Consider the following 17416-nt stretch of genomic DNA (forward strand, 5'->3'; position numbering starts at 1 on the left):
TAGTAGATATATATATATATATATATATATATATATATATATATATATATATATATATATATATATATATATATATATATATATAATCTCTTTAAGTTGAAATCAAAGATTCCAAAAAAAGCACCAACACCTTCCTCTGCCTTATTGTCCTGAAGTATAAAGAAATACATTGAACCTTCTTTCAATCCCAATTCTCTGTAGTTACTGGTGAGATGTGTGGGAATGGGCCAAGGCAATCCGAATCTTTCTGGGAGATCAGATGAAATATATATCTGTAGCATCTAGGATATTGAGAGGTTCTAAGTGACACAGTAGACGACAAGGTCAATGTTAGAGATCTTTGTCGTTCGAAACACAAAGACAGGGTTGTCAATCAATCAATCAATCAATCAATCAATCAGGGTAATTATAAGCATGCTACTCACCTGTGAGGGTTTTAAGGTGCTGGGGGGGGGGGGGGGGAGAGCAACTCTGATCAGTTGAAGAGGGCGTTCTTGAAAATGTGTAGGGTGGGGGCACGTCTGATGTTGGTCAGCAGCTCGTTCCAGGTTTTGGCTGCAATGTAGGAGAAGGTTCTTCCACCCGTCCAATTAGAGACTTATCTTTTGACCTTGACCTTGTGATGGACACAGCAGTGAAAAACCAGAGCAGTGAAAAACTGGATTTTGAAAAGCCTGTAGACAGTAGATGGGATCAATGATGTCATTATTATTAGCTAGAGCCTAGAGGTGTATGTTTGTGCACATGAGAATAATAACAAATGACTAATCAGACAGAAAATGGAGGACAGGTTCAGATACTGTGGCAGACAGCCCCTTTCCCGGGCCCTTTTACCTTGTATCTTGTTGACACTGGGATGGCCAACACCGTGCCCTGTCCTTACTACACCTCTACCTGAGCGTGAAGTTCAAAGACTGGCTGACCATCAGGCCAGAGATCCTGACATAGACATAACGGGGTGATAGGTGTTTGACTCTTCCACCACCCTACTAGAGTTTCAGGCTCCTTACTTGTCCGGGTATCTCCAGATGGTCCGGGTATCTCCAGATTGCCCAATGGCTTTGTTTGCCTCCGAGTCAAAATGTCAGAGGGTTCTTCCCTTTTTCGATACTGCTTTTTACATTATCCTACATTGTGTGCATTTCTTTCAGCCTCCTGTAGGAGTACCAGGTTCTCAGCCATTACTGCCAAACGCCATGGACCCCACAAGACCTCAAGGTGAGATTTTATGGTTCACTGGGTCCCCTGTAGTGCCCCCCACAAGACCTCCAGGTGAGATTTTATGGTTCACTGGGTCCCCTGTAGTGCCCCCCACAAGACCTCCAGGTGATATAGATTCTTTCACAGAGCCCTCCCATGTAATGAAGCCCTCATAACCTCAAGGTCAAACGTTATCATTTACACTGGATTCTCTGTGCAGTTTAAATACATACACGTTTACAAACAAAATTGGCTTTTTAACTCGTATGCCTTTCAAGCTGGGCATGCATTCACAGCCACATCGCCAGGCTATTACATAGACATGCGGAGTAAAAGATAAGGAGGTGTAGATTCTTGTACTGACATCCGAAAAGCGATGATGTTTCGGTGTTAACGAGTGAAGGGCTGCAGGCTCGGACTTCAACAGTTTTTCTGGTTGTAAACACAGCTTGCATGTATGCAGATGCATTTTATATAAAGTGTAGAATGATATATGCATATTTGCCTCATTTAGGGGCTGAAATGTCATGCAACGGTGGGGAGCCCCTTTTATTTCTTTTCTGTCATCTAAATTGTTGATTTCAACTGAAATGTTTACAAGTTAAATATAAACCAATTTGGAGTACGGTGCATATTAGTCTCCACTTTCTCATTATTCATTCTCCGATTTTAATTCATGCACCTCTTCGTCCTGCTGAAAGTAGGCGTGATTCCGCCCACCCCTCGCAACCCTATTGCCTTCCTGTAGTTTAGTTTTTTCATCGACTCTGTAATGAGTTTTGCTGCCAGCCATGAAAACTTGTTATACTTATCAAATTTATTGAATTTGCAGAAAATGGCCTTTGGAGAAAGTGATAATGTAGATATTACCTAGACAGGGAATTTTGTGGTAAAAGATGAATAGGGACAGGTATTTAGCATGTAAATTCAAAGTTTGATTTGATCTTCAAATACCATAAAACCAAATATAGAACTACATATTTTGGAACAGAGCCAGGGTGCTAAAGCAGGTTGGCTTCTTCAGGAAGGATTTACAGATGATGAAACTGAGGCCCTCTTTAAAAGCTGATGTGATAGCTCACTGGATTGAGTGCCTTGGGCAGAGGTCTATGCAAATTGGGGGTTTTGGGTTCGAATTCTGGTAATGCTGAATGAAACTGTCATCTTTCTCGATTGATAAAATGAATACTATTGAACCAGATAGTGAAAAAAAATTTAAGTACCTTTTTCAAAGTCAAACTTCAAGTTGCATTTTCACCAGCAAGTGTTATTTCTGTGTGCAGAAAGCCCCAAAAAACTAAGTGTAAATTCCAAACTTGGTTAGATCGTGTGAAATCAGACTTCACCAAATTTGTGGTTTTGATTTTTTTTTTTATTGGTCAATTCTTTGATGTGGAAAATATTCAAAATAAATGATAGTTAAAAAGTAGATCTTGCGGGAGAGAATACCCACAAAAATGATGTTTTGTGTTAGCATTCTTACTCCCAAAGAATATGTTCAAACAATTGCCTTCTAAATTCCCTTGTGCAGGAGTAGTTTTTTTAAGTTTTTGGCCATTGCAAACTTCTGGAATTATAAGTAAGCTCACTTCTGAAACACAAAATCTGAAATAGTAAAAAGCAGTCTTCAAGAACAGCTCAGACACACTGAACATGTAGTGAGCGGAGCATGAAAGGTTGCTTTCGAGTGCACTTGTGAACGCAGAGCTACATAGTTGAAAGTGAAAAGTGCAGAGCGGCGCCCTAGTGCTTACCTCGCCTGCACAATTTTGTGGGAGAAATCCTTGATATTGCGAACTTTGTTAGAACATCCCCTGTTCATGGGTTGATGCTACCGTAGGCGTATGAAAGGTTTGAAGCCATTAATGTAAATGGGATCTATCGTCAAAGCCAATAACAAACTCGGTTCACAATCTTCGTCTTTAGGCCTGCGATGTTCCAAAACATGAAATGGCAGAAGTTATCCTTCTCAATTCCATTGACAACCCGTGGACTATATCCAAGGGGAGAAACAATGGAGGCCACAGGAGGAATAACTAGGCTTTCAGCTGGACTATAGGCAGAAGAAGCAACCGGAGTCAGAGTGTTACCCATTATCTCTTCTCCTACAATCTCTACGGGAAGATAATTACATTTCCCCTGGTGACCTATTGAACTAGGTTCTAATGCTAATGGGGCGCTGTCTGGGACATTATTATTACCCATCTCCTTTACTCCTGGGGCTAATGTACCTACGTTTATAAGGGCCCTCCCACTTGACTCATCCTCACTTAGGGAAGCAATAGAGTGTCAATCCACCTGATCTAAGCGAGAAAAAAGATCAAAACGATTGTGGACTGGGACATTGTACAGAGGTAGAGGATTCAATGGGTATGCCTCGTTGTGAAGATTTGGACGATTAAGACGAGGCGGTTGATAGAAAACCCTAGGGGATCACGTTAATGTCTTGATTCGAGATGGAGTAAGTACCTACCCTGATCAAAATATTCTGTACAAGTTGTGGGGACTTAAAAGTTAAAATCACACAATCCCCTGGTAGTAACTTCTGCCGTTTCCCTAGCAACTAATACGTCTGACCATTTTAAAGTTTGAAAAGAGGCTATCCAGAGAGCCAGTTTTTGAGCCCAACCAAAGTAATGATTTATTCCTAAATGAGTCCCAGGATTCTATTACCCCAGACGATAATCCAGGAACATTAGCTAAGATGACTGTATACGGGGTCACAGCTGGAGGTAAATCCAGGACTATCGTGGACGGATCAGTTACATGATTATCCGCAGAGGCTGAAGTGGGGGGGGGGGGGGTTAAAGGAGTTAGAGGTTCCTGAGTGAATTAAAGGTTGATGGCCTGACTTAGAACCAATGATTCTTACCTCCGGGGAATGTAGGGAGTCCTTAACTACGGTAGTTGGAGTGGACTTGGAGAACCCACCTAAAGTATCAACAGATGGTAATGTTGGATTAATGGACGAGTTTTATGATCTTTTCCCCGGTTTCGCCCCAATGCAGTCGGTTGGCTACGGGAACAGTCACCCCTCTCTGAGTCTGGTTATTAGTGCTACCATCAAAATGATCTCTCCTGCTAAGCGCTGCATTATTTGCTACAGGATTAGAGGGGTATAGAGATTCTGGGAATTTCATAAGTAGCTCTTCTAGAGCGCCCACTCTGCTAGATAAATTGGTTAAAGTTTCTCTCAAATAGGAATCTAGTGTATCAAGTTTGCCATGTAGAAGCGCCAACTCACTGTGGGGATTAGATCTGGGGCCGTTAATGGCATTTCCCTTGCGGCCTTGTTTCGGGACCGGCAATGGCTTGTCCTTAATTGCCGTTTTTCTCCGCACTATGCATGGAATCGGTCCATTCACAGTTGCTGCGGCCTCTGGACAACTGGGGACGGGATTAATTGTATTTCTTAGTCGTTTGGCTGGGGGCTGAGAATCGCTGTCCAAATCACTAACGGAAATGTGGTGCGAGAGGTTCAAGGCGCTACCGTTAATAATTGCGCCACTCCTCGGGAATTTAATGATGGCCGATGAAAGGGCAGGAGTTCCAAGATCCTCATTACCAGTAGTAGGACCTGAAAACGGGCCAGATCTATCCGTGTTTATGGCCTCTTCCACCGAGGTGATCTGTTGCTCTATCGCCCCCATTGCCCCAGTTAAGTACTTTAAAAGGGACTGACGGGATCCCCCCTCCCTCTTTATGGGGATTTTTAGGACCACTCAGAGTTTCCCTTTTCCCATTTTAAATGGTATACCACAGGATAGCTTCGATGTTCAATGGAAAATAAGATTAATAGACAAAGGACTGTGCAAGGTCACGGACTCACCAAGTTCGTATACTAGCGTTCACAGCGATTAAATCAGAAGAATCCACTTGTAAAGAGACCTCGGGGCTTCCGCAGCACGACAAAGGGCCGTAGCCTAGCCCAGCCTCTACTGGCCTATGACGGGCTAAGACGGGCCCGTCTTGGCCCAGGTCGAGCCCGGGCTCGCACGTCCCACGCTGCGGGACCTGCTCTGGTGTTTTATAGGTGCCGCCCAACTCCAGGGAATCCCAAAAAAGTGCTGTGTGCTTCGTTCCTCAACCCGGCAGGGCTCCAGTCCTCGCGTTGCGGAGAGGTCTCCCTCATCGATATACTTTGAATTTACTTATGGATCTATATATTTATCACTTTCTTCTAATTTAGCATTTCCAATGCACTACCCTATCTCTCACCCTGTACATCTATCATTATATTCTCTACACCCACTCTCTCATTTATCCCAAACCCCATACCACTACTATGTTCCCCAAAATAACCCTTTCTTGACTCTCTCCTACTCTATCCCTCCTTGCATCATCTGACACCTCTTTACTATACCGATCCCGCAAAACAAACCATTCTTAACCCTTCCCTCTGACTCTTCCCCTCCAAAACCCCTTTTTACTCATCCAAAAGCCTCCTCCTACTGCTATGACCTAAAAAAAGAAATCCTTCACTCCTCTAACCCTCCACTATCCTTTTCAATCAAAATAACAGACTAACATGTTCTCTTCTCTAATTTCATATTCCACTATACTAATTCACAACTAATCCTTTATGGGTTCCAGAGTAGCGTGCTACTTGACAAAAAATCGTTTCAACACCTCATAAGGGTTACAAACGCTATATAAATGCAAACCTTTTTCCCTTTTTTACCCCTCCCCAACACTTCTCAATCCAAATAACTGGCTAACATATCTACCACTCAAACTACTTCATATTTCACTATACTAATTTTCAACACTAATCCTTTATGGGTTCCGGAGTAGCCTGCTACTTGCCAGAAAAGCGCTTCAACACCCCATCAGGGGTAACAGGCGCTATATGAATGCAAACCTTTCTTTCCCTTCTATCCCTTCACTATCCTTCTCACTCCAAATAACTGACTAATATCCACTACTCAAATTACTTTCATATTTCACCATACTAATTCACTAGTAATCCTTTATGGGTTTCGTGAGTAGCGTGTTACTCACCCAAAAAAAAAAAGCGCTTCAACACCCTATCAGGGGTAAAAAGTGCTATATAAATACAAACTTTTTTTCCTCTTCTATCCTTCCGAATCCAAATAACCGACTAAACATAACCACCGCTTAAATGTTACTTGCATGTTTCACTATACTAATTCAACACTAAACCTCTTTGGGTCCCAGAGTAGCGTGCTACTCGCCGAAAAGTGCTTTGACGCCTCGTCAGGGGTAGTAAGCACTATACAAATGCAATTACAATACAATTGTGTTGTGAACCTTTTAAATCTGTCTCTCACTCTTTTGATTCTTGATTTTTAATATTTTCTTCCTTTAACAGGTCATCCTAACATGGGTGGACCAATGCAGAGGATGAATCCACCGAGGGGGATGGCGGGAATGGGACCTCAAGTAAGTAGCCGTACATTCAGTGGTACAAATGAACGCTGTTAACAAGCACCTAAAAACTTAAGATAGAGGCAATGGTGGACATGCTTTTACCACAGATTGTAGAAAGGGCTTGTAAAACATTGATCTAAATATTATCTTTGGAACTTAGATGTTCTTTTCTTGGCACAGTACTTGCAATGATTAGATTAAACTCTCCGCCTTGGATCGAAGCAGGCGGCAGCTTCCGGCCCAACAGATCAATCAAGCACCGGCCCTTATCAAGGAGGCCACGTAGACACATTAGTTTGTGCACATCTACTACTAGATTGATGACAACTACACACAACGGATAGAGCTTACACTCAGCTCTCACGGAACTCCAGGGGGAACCTATGATCTCTTCCCCCAATCTCAGAATCACATTTTGCCCTGAAGAAGTTCATTTCATATGAACAAAACGTGTTGGCTGGTATAGTTTATTGTTGGAAATTCATGAAAAATAAAGGATTGACTGAGACAATATTATAAGACTTGAATGATTTATTGAAGTAGTGCACCACTCCAGCCTTTTGGTACAAACTTTTTGTTGATGCATTCAGATGAGTCTTTAGTTTGATATATGCAAGACAGGTGGTGTAAGGTCATCTGGTGGACCGTCTTTTAACTTTTAGTTATAATGTATAATCAGAGAGCGCAAGGACATTGTAGAATAGAGGTATGTGCAAAGAAATTACAATATAGTCTATGCCAGGGTTGGAAAACCAAAACTTAAAAAAAGTCTGTGAAACGGTTTGACAAAATTAAACCTGGAAACTAAAGCCAGGTTTGGCCTTCCACTAAATGCCCTAGTTAGCCCTTGAAGGTCAACATGGACCAGCCCTCCCAAGGGAGAAAACAAGCTCTCGGTCAGCCTCTTACTCACACACTTGGGTGCCTAGCGGATTGATGTTCATATTTTAGCTGATGTCTGGTTAAGGGGTGTTTCACATGGGATAAAAGTCCCGATGTTGTTGTGTCCATCGCCGCAGCACCTGGTCCCATCTCACACTGTGATCCTATTTTCTTGTTTCAGAATTACGGCAGTGGAATGAGACCGCCCCCAAACTCCTTAGGTGGTCCAGGCATGCCAGGAATGAACATGTAAGATTTTTATTTTTTGGGGCAACTTATCTGCTATTCAGTTATACATTTTTAAGGTGTTATGAATATGTGATGTGTCTGAAGAGGCACTGATAAAAACGTATTTTCTGACGTCCCTCGAGGTTTCGCTATTCATTTACAGTTAAGGACATGCAAGTCTGGCTACATTTCAATTTTACACAAATAACCTAAACACTCTTAATAGATTTAGAGATTTTTGTATGTTAAGCGTGCTGATGCCGTGAGGCACATTCTGGCGCTAAATTCACTGTTTGTGAGCAATTTCACAACTGTAAGAATTATTTCCGCCACTTATGTTTCGCGTATTGTTGTGGTTTTTCAATGATTTGCTGAGTGAGTTCACAAATTCAGCCTGGGAATAAATGAACAAATCCACAATTTGCTGAGCTGTGTAGTTCTCTCTTGCAGAGAATTTGGGCTCCCACTCCTTTGAGTATTTCACAAATCGTCACAGTGAATACTTAAATGCAAATAGTGACATCCAGTGGTTAGAAAATATCAACTGGGCCTTTTCTCTAGGATTTGTAGCAATATTTTGTTTAAAAATGGTGTTTGTACAACAATGTCTACACATTGTACAAATTGTTTCTTTTTCATGCACTCGCCCCACGTGTTTCGCTCATCCATGCTGTTTTCAAGTCTTCTGTATTTGTCTGGAATTCCACTTGAGATCCAGGCAAATGATCTTGTAATTTCTTTATGAACTCCTGTGGCGCTCCTGTATGAAGTGCGCTACAAAAAAATGGCCTTCCCTCACAGTTGGACTGGTCGTAACAAAATGAAGAGTTTTAGGTACAGGAAGTGCAGAAGAACACACACTTGTTTGTCAGTTAGACACAGTGAAATAGATAGAAGATGTGAGAAGTCCTGGAAGAAGTAATTTCATGGCCAACTCATGGGGTACGTCAATGATTCCTATTAAGATACAATGTATGTGGTTATCCCGAAAATATGAACTGGCTGGACCAATATCACACATCCGTGCCCTATAACCATGGCCACAGAAATTTGGCAGCAATTGTGAAACAAATTTCTTGTTTTTGCCATTATAAAGCAAGACTACAAGCCCCAGAATACAAAGGAAAAAACCTGTACTGGACCAGCTCATCACACATGGACCTGAGAAGCTATGCAGCTATGCTATTTGAGCTCGCAACATATTTTTTTTTCAAGTCTAAATTGATGCTGCAAATGGTGGCTTATGTGGCAATTCCATTAAATCCATAATTATGCAGCAAACGCTGCAGAATTTCCTAAATCCAAAGGCCGTGCCTATAATGTTTCGCTCTGTTTTGGCCAGGACCTAATTAGTTATATATACTGATGGGTATCTCAAGGAACTAGTCTTAAGGCTAAATGGATGTTGGTAAAATGAATTGTTTCTGTCTGTTTCAGGGGACCAGGAGGAAGGGGCCCCTGGCCGAACCCTAACGCCAACTCGGTGAGTCCTTTTACCATTGTCTTTGAAAGATGTTCCATGTGATGTGAATTGCAATCTGTATTCCTACCTTCTGTAGCACTCTTCCAAAACAAAGTTGATTTTCCCCATGTTCATGCCTAAGAACCCTAATTATACTCACAATTTTATTTCTAAAATAAAATGACCTTGTCACCTCAAATACATCTGTATTTCTCTCTTATCTGAAGTACTTATGTATGCGTGTATGTCTTATTTGTGGTTATCTACAAAATACACAGAAATAAACATGCTGTATAGTATGACCTTATAAATCCGGTGTATCAAACGTAGGCCCAGGAAGACCTGATTCATTTCAGAATCTAAATAGGAGTAATTTAACTAGACCATGGTTATCCTGACAATATGGCATGGATCCAGCCCTTTCAGGCCGGCATTGGACACCCCTTTGGCTAGGGATGCTTTATTTTATCTAGCAGACAATATGATGCTCTGTAAGTGGTTATTTCGCTTATTTTTCCTCATTCACTGGAAAACAATTGTATGCCACAGAACCCAGCTGCTAGAAATGTAGCACCAGATGCCCTATTTCCTTGGTGATGCGTCCAGCCCTAAAATATAGCAAATGTTAGGACATCAACAAAATAATCCCTAGACATTCACTATAAAAGTCAATTAAATACTTCTGATTCCTGGTCAATTGATATGTTTATATGTGATGCTGGCTAGCAACTCCATTGTTCCAGGGGGACCAAGAGACTGATATCAGAGTAGGTTCTACAACCCAATCAAATGTCAAACCAAGGGACAATTTATTGTTGATGATGTCAGATTGAGTAAGAGAAGAAGCTTTTCACTTTCTTCTGGTTAGCTCTCTCACGGTTAAGCTATAATGCCAGATGTACTAAACCGCGGTTGCAAATTGTGCATTATCTTTTTGTGACCAGGGTTACATTTTGAGATGTGACATAGGCATGTCCCATCTCAAAATGAAACCCTGGACACATAAATTCAGTGCACAATTTGCAACCACGAACAAATAGGTTGCCTTACAGCATCTGCAGTCGGAGTGGGTCGCAGAGTGATCAACCTAATGATTATACAGTGGGAAGGTGGCTTTATGCGATTGGCTACAGACACCGTGACGGGGGCCTGCCACCTGCAACTGCATTCCTGAACGGGAAACTGAACTGGTGAAGCTTTGCAATAAAAACCTTCCCTTCTGGGGAAACCTAGGGAAGCTGTCAGTGGCCCCTTAGACACTGCCTAATTCCCTCTATGGCTGCTAACATCGTTCACAAAGAGGCTGCGGATCACCGGTGGGTCAGCGTTGTTAGAAGTGTGTGAACTGACCTGCATGTGGACACTCTTAGACTGAGTTTCATTGGTTTTTAAAATCTATGCATCCTACAATCCATAATAGGAGCTCTGTTTTTCTTCCCATAGTATAGAGGACTCTTGTTTTGCCTAACAGTTATTTAAAAATCCTATTTGTAAGGCTTCAAACTGAAAATTCTGTAGATATGTGATCCAAATCTTTCCATATAACGGTGGTTATGGCCCTAGAAACAGATTCCCTCCAGTGGTCTTCTTAAGTATCCCTCCCACAAGTTAATGCCTAGCTCTAAATACTAAGATTAAATACTTTTTGGAAGGACACAACACCGGTGCGGAGCCTTGAAATGCTGATCTGTGTCAAAAGGTATTAGCAGGATAGATTTTTTACATTCTTGTAATCTCATATTTATCACTTTTTTAAATTCTAGATAGCTTATTCGTCGTCGTCTCCAGGAAATTATGTGGTAAGTTCCTCTTTGTTGTTTTTGGTTTTTGTTACATTTCTGGCTCCCTGCGTCATTGTATGGAATATTTTAATATATGATATGAAGAGACCACCCTGTTTCTGTTCGATCTGCACATTTTGATTTCCCCATTTTCTACCTGATGTAAACCTAAATTGTCTTTTATTCGATATTCCAAGGCACTTTAGGAAGTTTCTTGTTAAATATCTATTGGACCCTTGTGGTGGCAAATACTACAATACATTAAAAACAATTTTTTTTTAAAGGACCACTGTACTTTGAGATTCACTAGCTCTGTCCAATTTCTGAATATTACGTGAAGCATTACAAGTAGAAAAAAAAGAATTCTGTGTTTTAGACAACTCTATTAGCATGAATTTTCATTGCGACAGGTGGAATCATTAGCTTGCTGTTCACAAGCACTTGTGCACCGCACAGTTTAAGCACTGTACAAAAAATAAATTGAGAAAGAAGCTCTATGGAGGTAGTAGGTCTTTTTAGACCTGCACCTCTATTGTTATTAATCGTTTGCTCCACCTTATATAGTGATGTACATGCATTGCACCTGCAACACATGCACATCCCTGGGAACACACCACAGGGTTCAGGTTGGTACACTAAGATGATTATTACCGCATGGCATGGCATCTGCAGAAGATGTTCAGTTTTAGAAAAGTGGTTGTCAATAACTCAGACTAAAGAAATAAGGAAATATTTCAGTTGAATGTCATTTACTGGCTTAGAAACACCTTTGCCAGTCCACTTGATGTTAATGGCCACCACAATTACCTGGAAATAGAATAGCTCTTAACTATTGTAGAAAGCTAGTTAGCTTCAGACATGGACCACGCAGTCTACGTCTTCCCACTTTGGAGGCCATGGTACCATCAGTGAGGCTCTTCTCACTGTTGGGGGTTTCACATAACCTTCATCTCCAGGCCTTTTGAGTTCCATTGTTGTTTTGCCCAAACACCACCACTGAGTGCTCTCAACAGAGAAGTAGAGATGTCTTGTATGGAAATGCGATTGTGGATTGATTCCAGCCGAATTGTACTCGCTGTATTTTTTGTATATAATATTTCTCACAAGGCATGGCAGAAATAGGATCTAGTTTATGGATATTCTTTACAGTGTGTTCAGTATATAATTCTGGTTTTGATTTTTAGGGTCCGCCCGGGGGCGGAGGTCCACCAGGAACGCCCATCATGCCTAGTCCAGGAGGTACGTACTTTACAATGCAATAACTAACATGAGTTTTTCTTCTTCACTCAGCGGGGTTACAGGAGCTTGATATTGGTGTCCGCGTAAGGGCTGCTGGGGTAGTGTCTGTTTGCGACCCCTTAAACCGCTCTATGATACCCTAACTTACCCCATCTGTGTTTATCCCAAGTACTTGATACCTGCTAAAAGCATGCCTGGGATGTTTGTGACATTGGAAGCCGCTGGCACGTATGACACTCAAAGGCCACTTACCACCGCACACACGCGCAGGCAGATGGTATTGAGCATGTTTTATTCCGCCTGTGACGTGTTTTCCTCTCCATTGTGTCTGGTTTCCCTAGTTACTCTGAAGTGCTTTGTCTGACAGGCAGAAATTGTGATCTTTTTTTCTGCAAAACCCTCAAAAGACATGTTTCTTTGGAGTCTGCGAATGGTACTTGAAATGAGACTAAATCTGAAGGAGCCAAGGAGAAGGCCAGACAAGTAAACAAAGGCATCACGACAGCGCGCGTCAGCCCACGCCGCAGTGCTACCTGGAGGTCAGCCAGCCATTACCAAACTGAGGGAAAAGTTCTCTGCCGTTCCATAACTTCCCTCGTTCCCCTCTTTGTCCTCTGAGCGAGCAGCGCAATCATCTCGGGAATGCTCGAAAAAGTAGGTCAGGCTGGATGTTCAGTAAAAGGAGACCAATATGGCCAATGTAGAAACAGGTGCCATCATCCCTGATGCCATTGGAGTGTAGGATTTGTTTCTCTGCCAAACAGCTGCTCCTGCCAGTCTTTTATGCTGATATGGGACTAAAATATGGGCAATCTTCCCCCAAAGATGGCCTTCTACACCCACACCTCTATCTCAACCCACCCGCTCACAAGCAGAGTTGTAGCACTAGTGAAAGAATTTAGCTGCAGTGGAATATACTGTTGCGGTGGTGACATACAACAAGTTAATCAGCGCTTTGGAGTGAACTTGGAATGCTGCAGGTCGAGCGAGCCTGCTAGTCCAGTGTTACTCAAGTGCCTATTGGTGGAAACCATCAGTATCTTCTTCCAACTGCTGTGGTACTCTGTAGGTCACTTTTTTAAAATGTATTTCCAGTTGTGTAGATCTTTGCAGAAATGTGTTGAAGGGTGCTATCAATGCCTGTGCACAAGAGTACTTGCTTCCTGCTGCCCATTGAGGCCCCAAAGAGATGCTGGGAATCAAGGTCTATGAAGAGAGACACTTTGTGCCTGGTACTGGTGAGGAGCCTTGACTGGCTGTGGCACTTCTTTGTGCTGTTGGACAGGCTTGTACTGCTGTCACCTCTGTTACTTGTAGTTTATAGTCTGTGACATAGGAAATGGCTTGGACATAATTGCTCAGTTCAACTTAGTTGAATTTAGGAGTGCAAATACCCTAACTTACAAGTGTAATGTGAATTTATGCCGCTATGTAGAGTTGCTGACACTAATGTGATGTAATTCTGCTCCCAGTGGCAAGTAATATTGATCGGGTTCATTCCCATTATGGTCAGTGTCAGAAATACACTCCTATCAAGGGCAGAAGTAAGTCCTATCCAATATTGGCATGGGGGTGGAACACTCCCTGTATTAGTGGGGCATTTGGGTAGAAGGTATTTCTCCATTGAGGGTCAAATGTTTACCTGTAGATAAGCACCAGAAAAGGTTTTAGAGTGCAAAAGCACTTCACATTCTATGAATGCATACACTAAAAGTATGTCTGTTTGTTTACACGTGTAGCTATTTAAGCTTATGAGTTCTTTTGAAAAATTGTCACTTTTAGCACTTTTCGGGCACTGTGGCAGCCGTCTTGAAATAGTTCCTTCACTGTGATGCTGTAGAAACTGCAACTGATTTAAAGTTCAGCTTGACCGAGGTGGTGTTGTATCCAGCTGTGGATGGTCATGCACAGAGGAGGAAGTTGTGAGGCAGTGCATGTTATATTTTTTGCTGAGAATTCTGGTATAGTCCCTAGAAATGTTGCATTGGTGTTAAGAAATTACAAGTATCTGCAATCAAGACTCTATCTCTCACGTCTCTGGTCTTCACCCCATACGTAAGAGCTACCTACACCATGAACGTCATTTGGGGTAGTCAGGGGTCGCAGCTGAGAACTCTAGCTTGCTCCCAGCTACTCCTCGCACTTCCTATGCGACCCCTGGCCTCAAGGGGGCATAGTGTATGCCTCTTCTGAGGCCAGTGGTCGCAAAGGAAGTGCCAGGAGTAGCAGGAAGCAAGCTGGATGTCACAGCTGTGACCCCTGACTACACCCAAATGACGTCCATGGCCTACACGTTCACTGCAACACAATTGTCGCAACCCTATGAACTTCATGCTTGGCTCCCAAAGCGTTCCACATAGGCCACCCTATGATCCCATTTGCTACCAGTCTTGCACAACAAACATTGTAGCCTCCTGCTCAACTACCCGGAAGTGTTTTAGGACCTCAACATAGTTAGAAACCGCTACACAAATACCATAAATACAATGTATCACAGGATAATACACGCACTGTTGATGTGTCTCTCAATTCTTGTATCCCTTAAGATGAAAAATAAATGATCATAAATCACCTAAGGTGAACCCATGACTCGGTGTGGAGACCTTATTAATGGCAGTTCCAGCACCGAATCCTGAATCTCAAAGGTAGAATTGTGGCAATGCTTGGAGAATTCAAAAGCATGCGATGAAACAAACCCGCCAGGTGGAAGATGGTCTGAGGCTGCCAGGAGTGATATACATCCTCGTCTCCAGTGTTGCAATCATGATAATGAGACTAAAGGCCCGATTCAAGGTGGCTTGGTAACATATGACTGCACCTTCAATGGATGATTCCTAACTTTCACATCTGGAGTAGGGAACATTTTGGAAACAAAAAGTATCACCGCATTATTTTCCTCATGTTTTCCCAGATTCTGGCCCAATGTGCACGCCTATTTCCGACTACTTCTATTAGGTGGACGTGTGCGTGAAAATATCAGGGAACATTGATTCCTGTTTCGGCCACTTGTACCTCAATGAAGGAAGAAAGACTTACTCAGGTATAGCAAATTAGCTCTCCCTTCAGTTACAGGTAAAGTTTTCTGGCACACGCACCTGTGGCCCTCAATTTTCGTGCTCTGAAACTCCCCATTCCATTCCCAATTGTTTTTCCCCCTCTATACAAATTCCAGCCCGAGACATCAGATTGTACTCCTGAGAAGGGAAGCACTAAAGAAACAGGAACAGGAGACATTTTCGTTCGTGAAAACGCACACAATTTTTAAATTTGCCATTAAACTGCAATCTCTTTTGGAGCTGATGTTGCAGAGACACAAAAGTGAAAAAAGTACCAGTTTTTACAATACAGCACCCGTATGGAGCTCAGGTGCCAGACTGGGAACTGAAACTGGCCCTGGCCCTCTGCTCGGCCAGCCACCCGGTGGCAGAGTAGGGGGATGGGGATGGGGGGGCGGGGGCGTGCGGCCGAGCTGTTTGCTAGGGCTGGTTTCGGCCGATTTTGTTACGGGGGACGATATTGCAGCAATGCTGCAAAATCGGCCCTGGAAACAGAACAGCCCCACAGGGGCCCAAAACCAGTTCCCACCCTGGCGGCCCACCGGGGAAACGCCCGGTGCCCACTACGGCCAGTCCAACCCTGATGGAGCTGATGTACAAAAAACATTTGAAGTAGAGAAATCCTGTGCATTGCAAAAGCACAAGGGTTGTGCCGAACAGGTGGTTTGTGGCATGTGTTGCAATAGATAGTGATACACACATGCTTTGCATACTCCTGCCATCTAGTGTTGGACTCAGACGTGTGCAACATATTTTTCTTCAAAGAAGTGTTTCAGGTCAAGAGGTATAAGTGACTCCTTCTATGCTTGTTAATGTGCATGAGCATCGGCTCCATTGTTAAATTGTCTTTTTTTCCGTCTTCGGTTTTGGACATGTTTACACCAAGCCGTAGGTCAATCCCTATCAGTGTTTGTCGTTGGGCACTTTAGGACTTCCCATTCCCGTTTTTAAAAACAATTGCTGTGCCGAACAAGTTTTTGGTGATGTACTAACATCTTTTTGCGAATCTGAAACTCTTTCTTTCTCACAAAAGTGGTTTTGTGACTCATTATGAATTGCATTTTGGAGGAAATGTGACTGTGGCATCTGGCTATGGGTAAAATTCCACAAAAATGTTTATGCTGAAAATGTTTCCACTGCAAAAATGTTATTTTCTGGAAAAGTTTTTTCAGAAAAAAGTATATTTTCTGGGTTTTCTCCTGCATATTTAATTTTTTAAGTGTTTTTATCCTCCCTTTTTTAAACATAATCTGCATTGACAAGCTCTTTAAATTGATGAACTAAAAAAAAAATTGCAAAGCTTGTTGATGGCAATTGTGTCTGCTTTGCATGCACCTAATTGTATAGAAATCTGTAATTGAAAATATGTTGGTGCATTACATTGTTACGTTCAGGTACATTTCGTTTTTACACACTATGCTATGATAGATTACGCTATGCATGCTTTTATATACTCCCACTATACACAATAGCTGCCAGAGATGGTGTTCAAAGACATAAGAATGGCATTATACTAATTGTCTGTCACCAACAATTTAACTCACTGTGAATTGTCTTTTATTTGCAGATTCTACCAACTCTAGTGAAAATATGTACACAATGATGAACCCTATAGGGCCCGGTGGAAATCGACCAAATGTAAGTTCCTACAGTGTACTGAGTAGGCTGGAGGATGTCATGTCACAAATAACATAGTTACTTTAATTACTGTTAATGTGTGCAAGCATCAGGCATAATTCCTCACTAGTATGGCACCGTAATGCTTTTTAGAAGTCCAGAGGTGACTTTTCCCAAAATGTTTCCGATGTCTCTATCACACATCGAAGTCTCATTCGGCTTGTGGAAATTTGTCGTCATCGTTGAGATTATGTAGACGGGGGGGCGTGGCCAAGCCGGCTACGATGGTGGCTGCAGCTTGCTAGGGCTCTGAGATCGGGCCGGCAAAGTGACTGACTCCAGGCGTTGCTCCGGCGTAGAACCGCAACCCCGTGCGCCGGAACGGTCCTGGCATCCACTGCTGCGTGGACGCTGGGCGTTGAAGGGGAGAAGAGCAACGGCGGCGAGACGAAACGCCGGATCGAGACTCGGTGCCCCAAGATGGCGGCGGGCGATCCGAGAGGTCCGCATTAGTGCACCAGGAGGACGACTATGATGAGAATATAGCCTGCGAGCTGCCC

The 17416-nt window shown here is 42.6% G+C and overlaps 1 protein-coding gene across 2 annotated transcripts in view; it reads left to right on the forward strand.

Moving 5' to 3' along the window:
- Positions 1-17416, forward strand: part of SSBP4 (single stranded DNA binding protein 4) — a 469492-nt gene that overhangs the window by 425174 nt on the left and 26902 nt on the right. For both annotated transcript variants that reach the window (XM_085639982.1, XM_085639983.1), the window contains 7 exons: positions 1152-1218; positions 6533-6603; positions 7655-7722; positions 9139-9184; positions 10927-10962; positions 12129-12183; positions 16807-16877. In XM_085639982.1, coding sequence (XP_085496108.1) covers positions 1152-1218; positions 6533-6603; positions 7655-7722; positions 9139-9184; positions 10927-10962; positions 12129-12183; positions 16807-16877 — 414 coding nt within the window. The remainder of the gene's footprint in view (positions 1-1151; positions 1219-6532; positions 6604-7654; positions 7723-9138; positions 9185-10926; positions 10963-12128; positions 12184-16806; positions 16878-17416) is intronic.

This window comes from Triturus cristatus, chromosome 12, assembly GCF_964204655.1.
Source record: "Triturus cristatus chromosome 12, aTriCri1.1, whole genome shotgun sequence".
Taxonomy (NCBI): domain Eukaryota; kingdom Metazoa; phylum Chordata; class Amphibia; order Caudata; family Salamandridae; genus Triturus; species Triturus cristatus.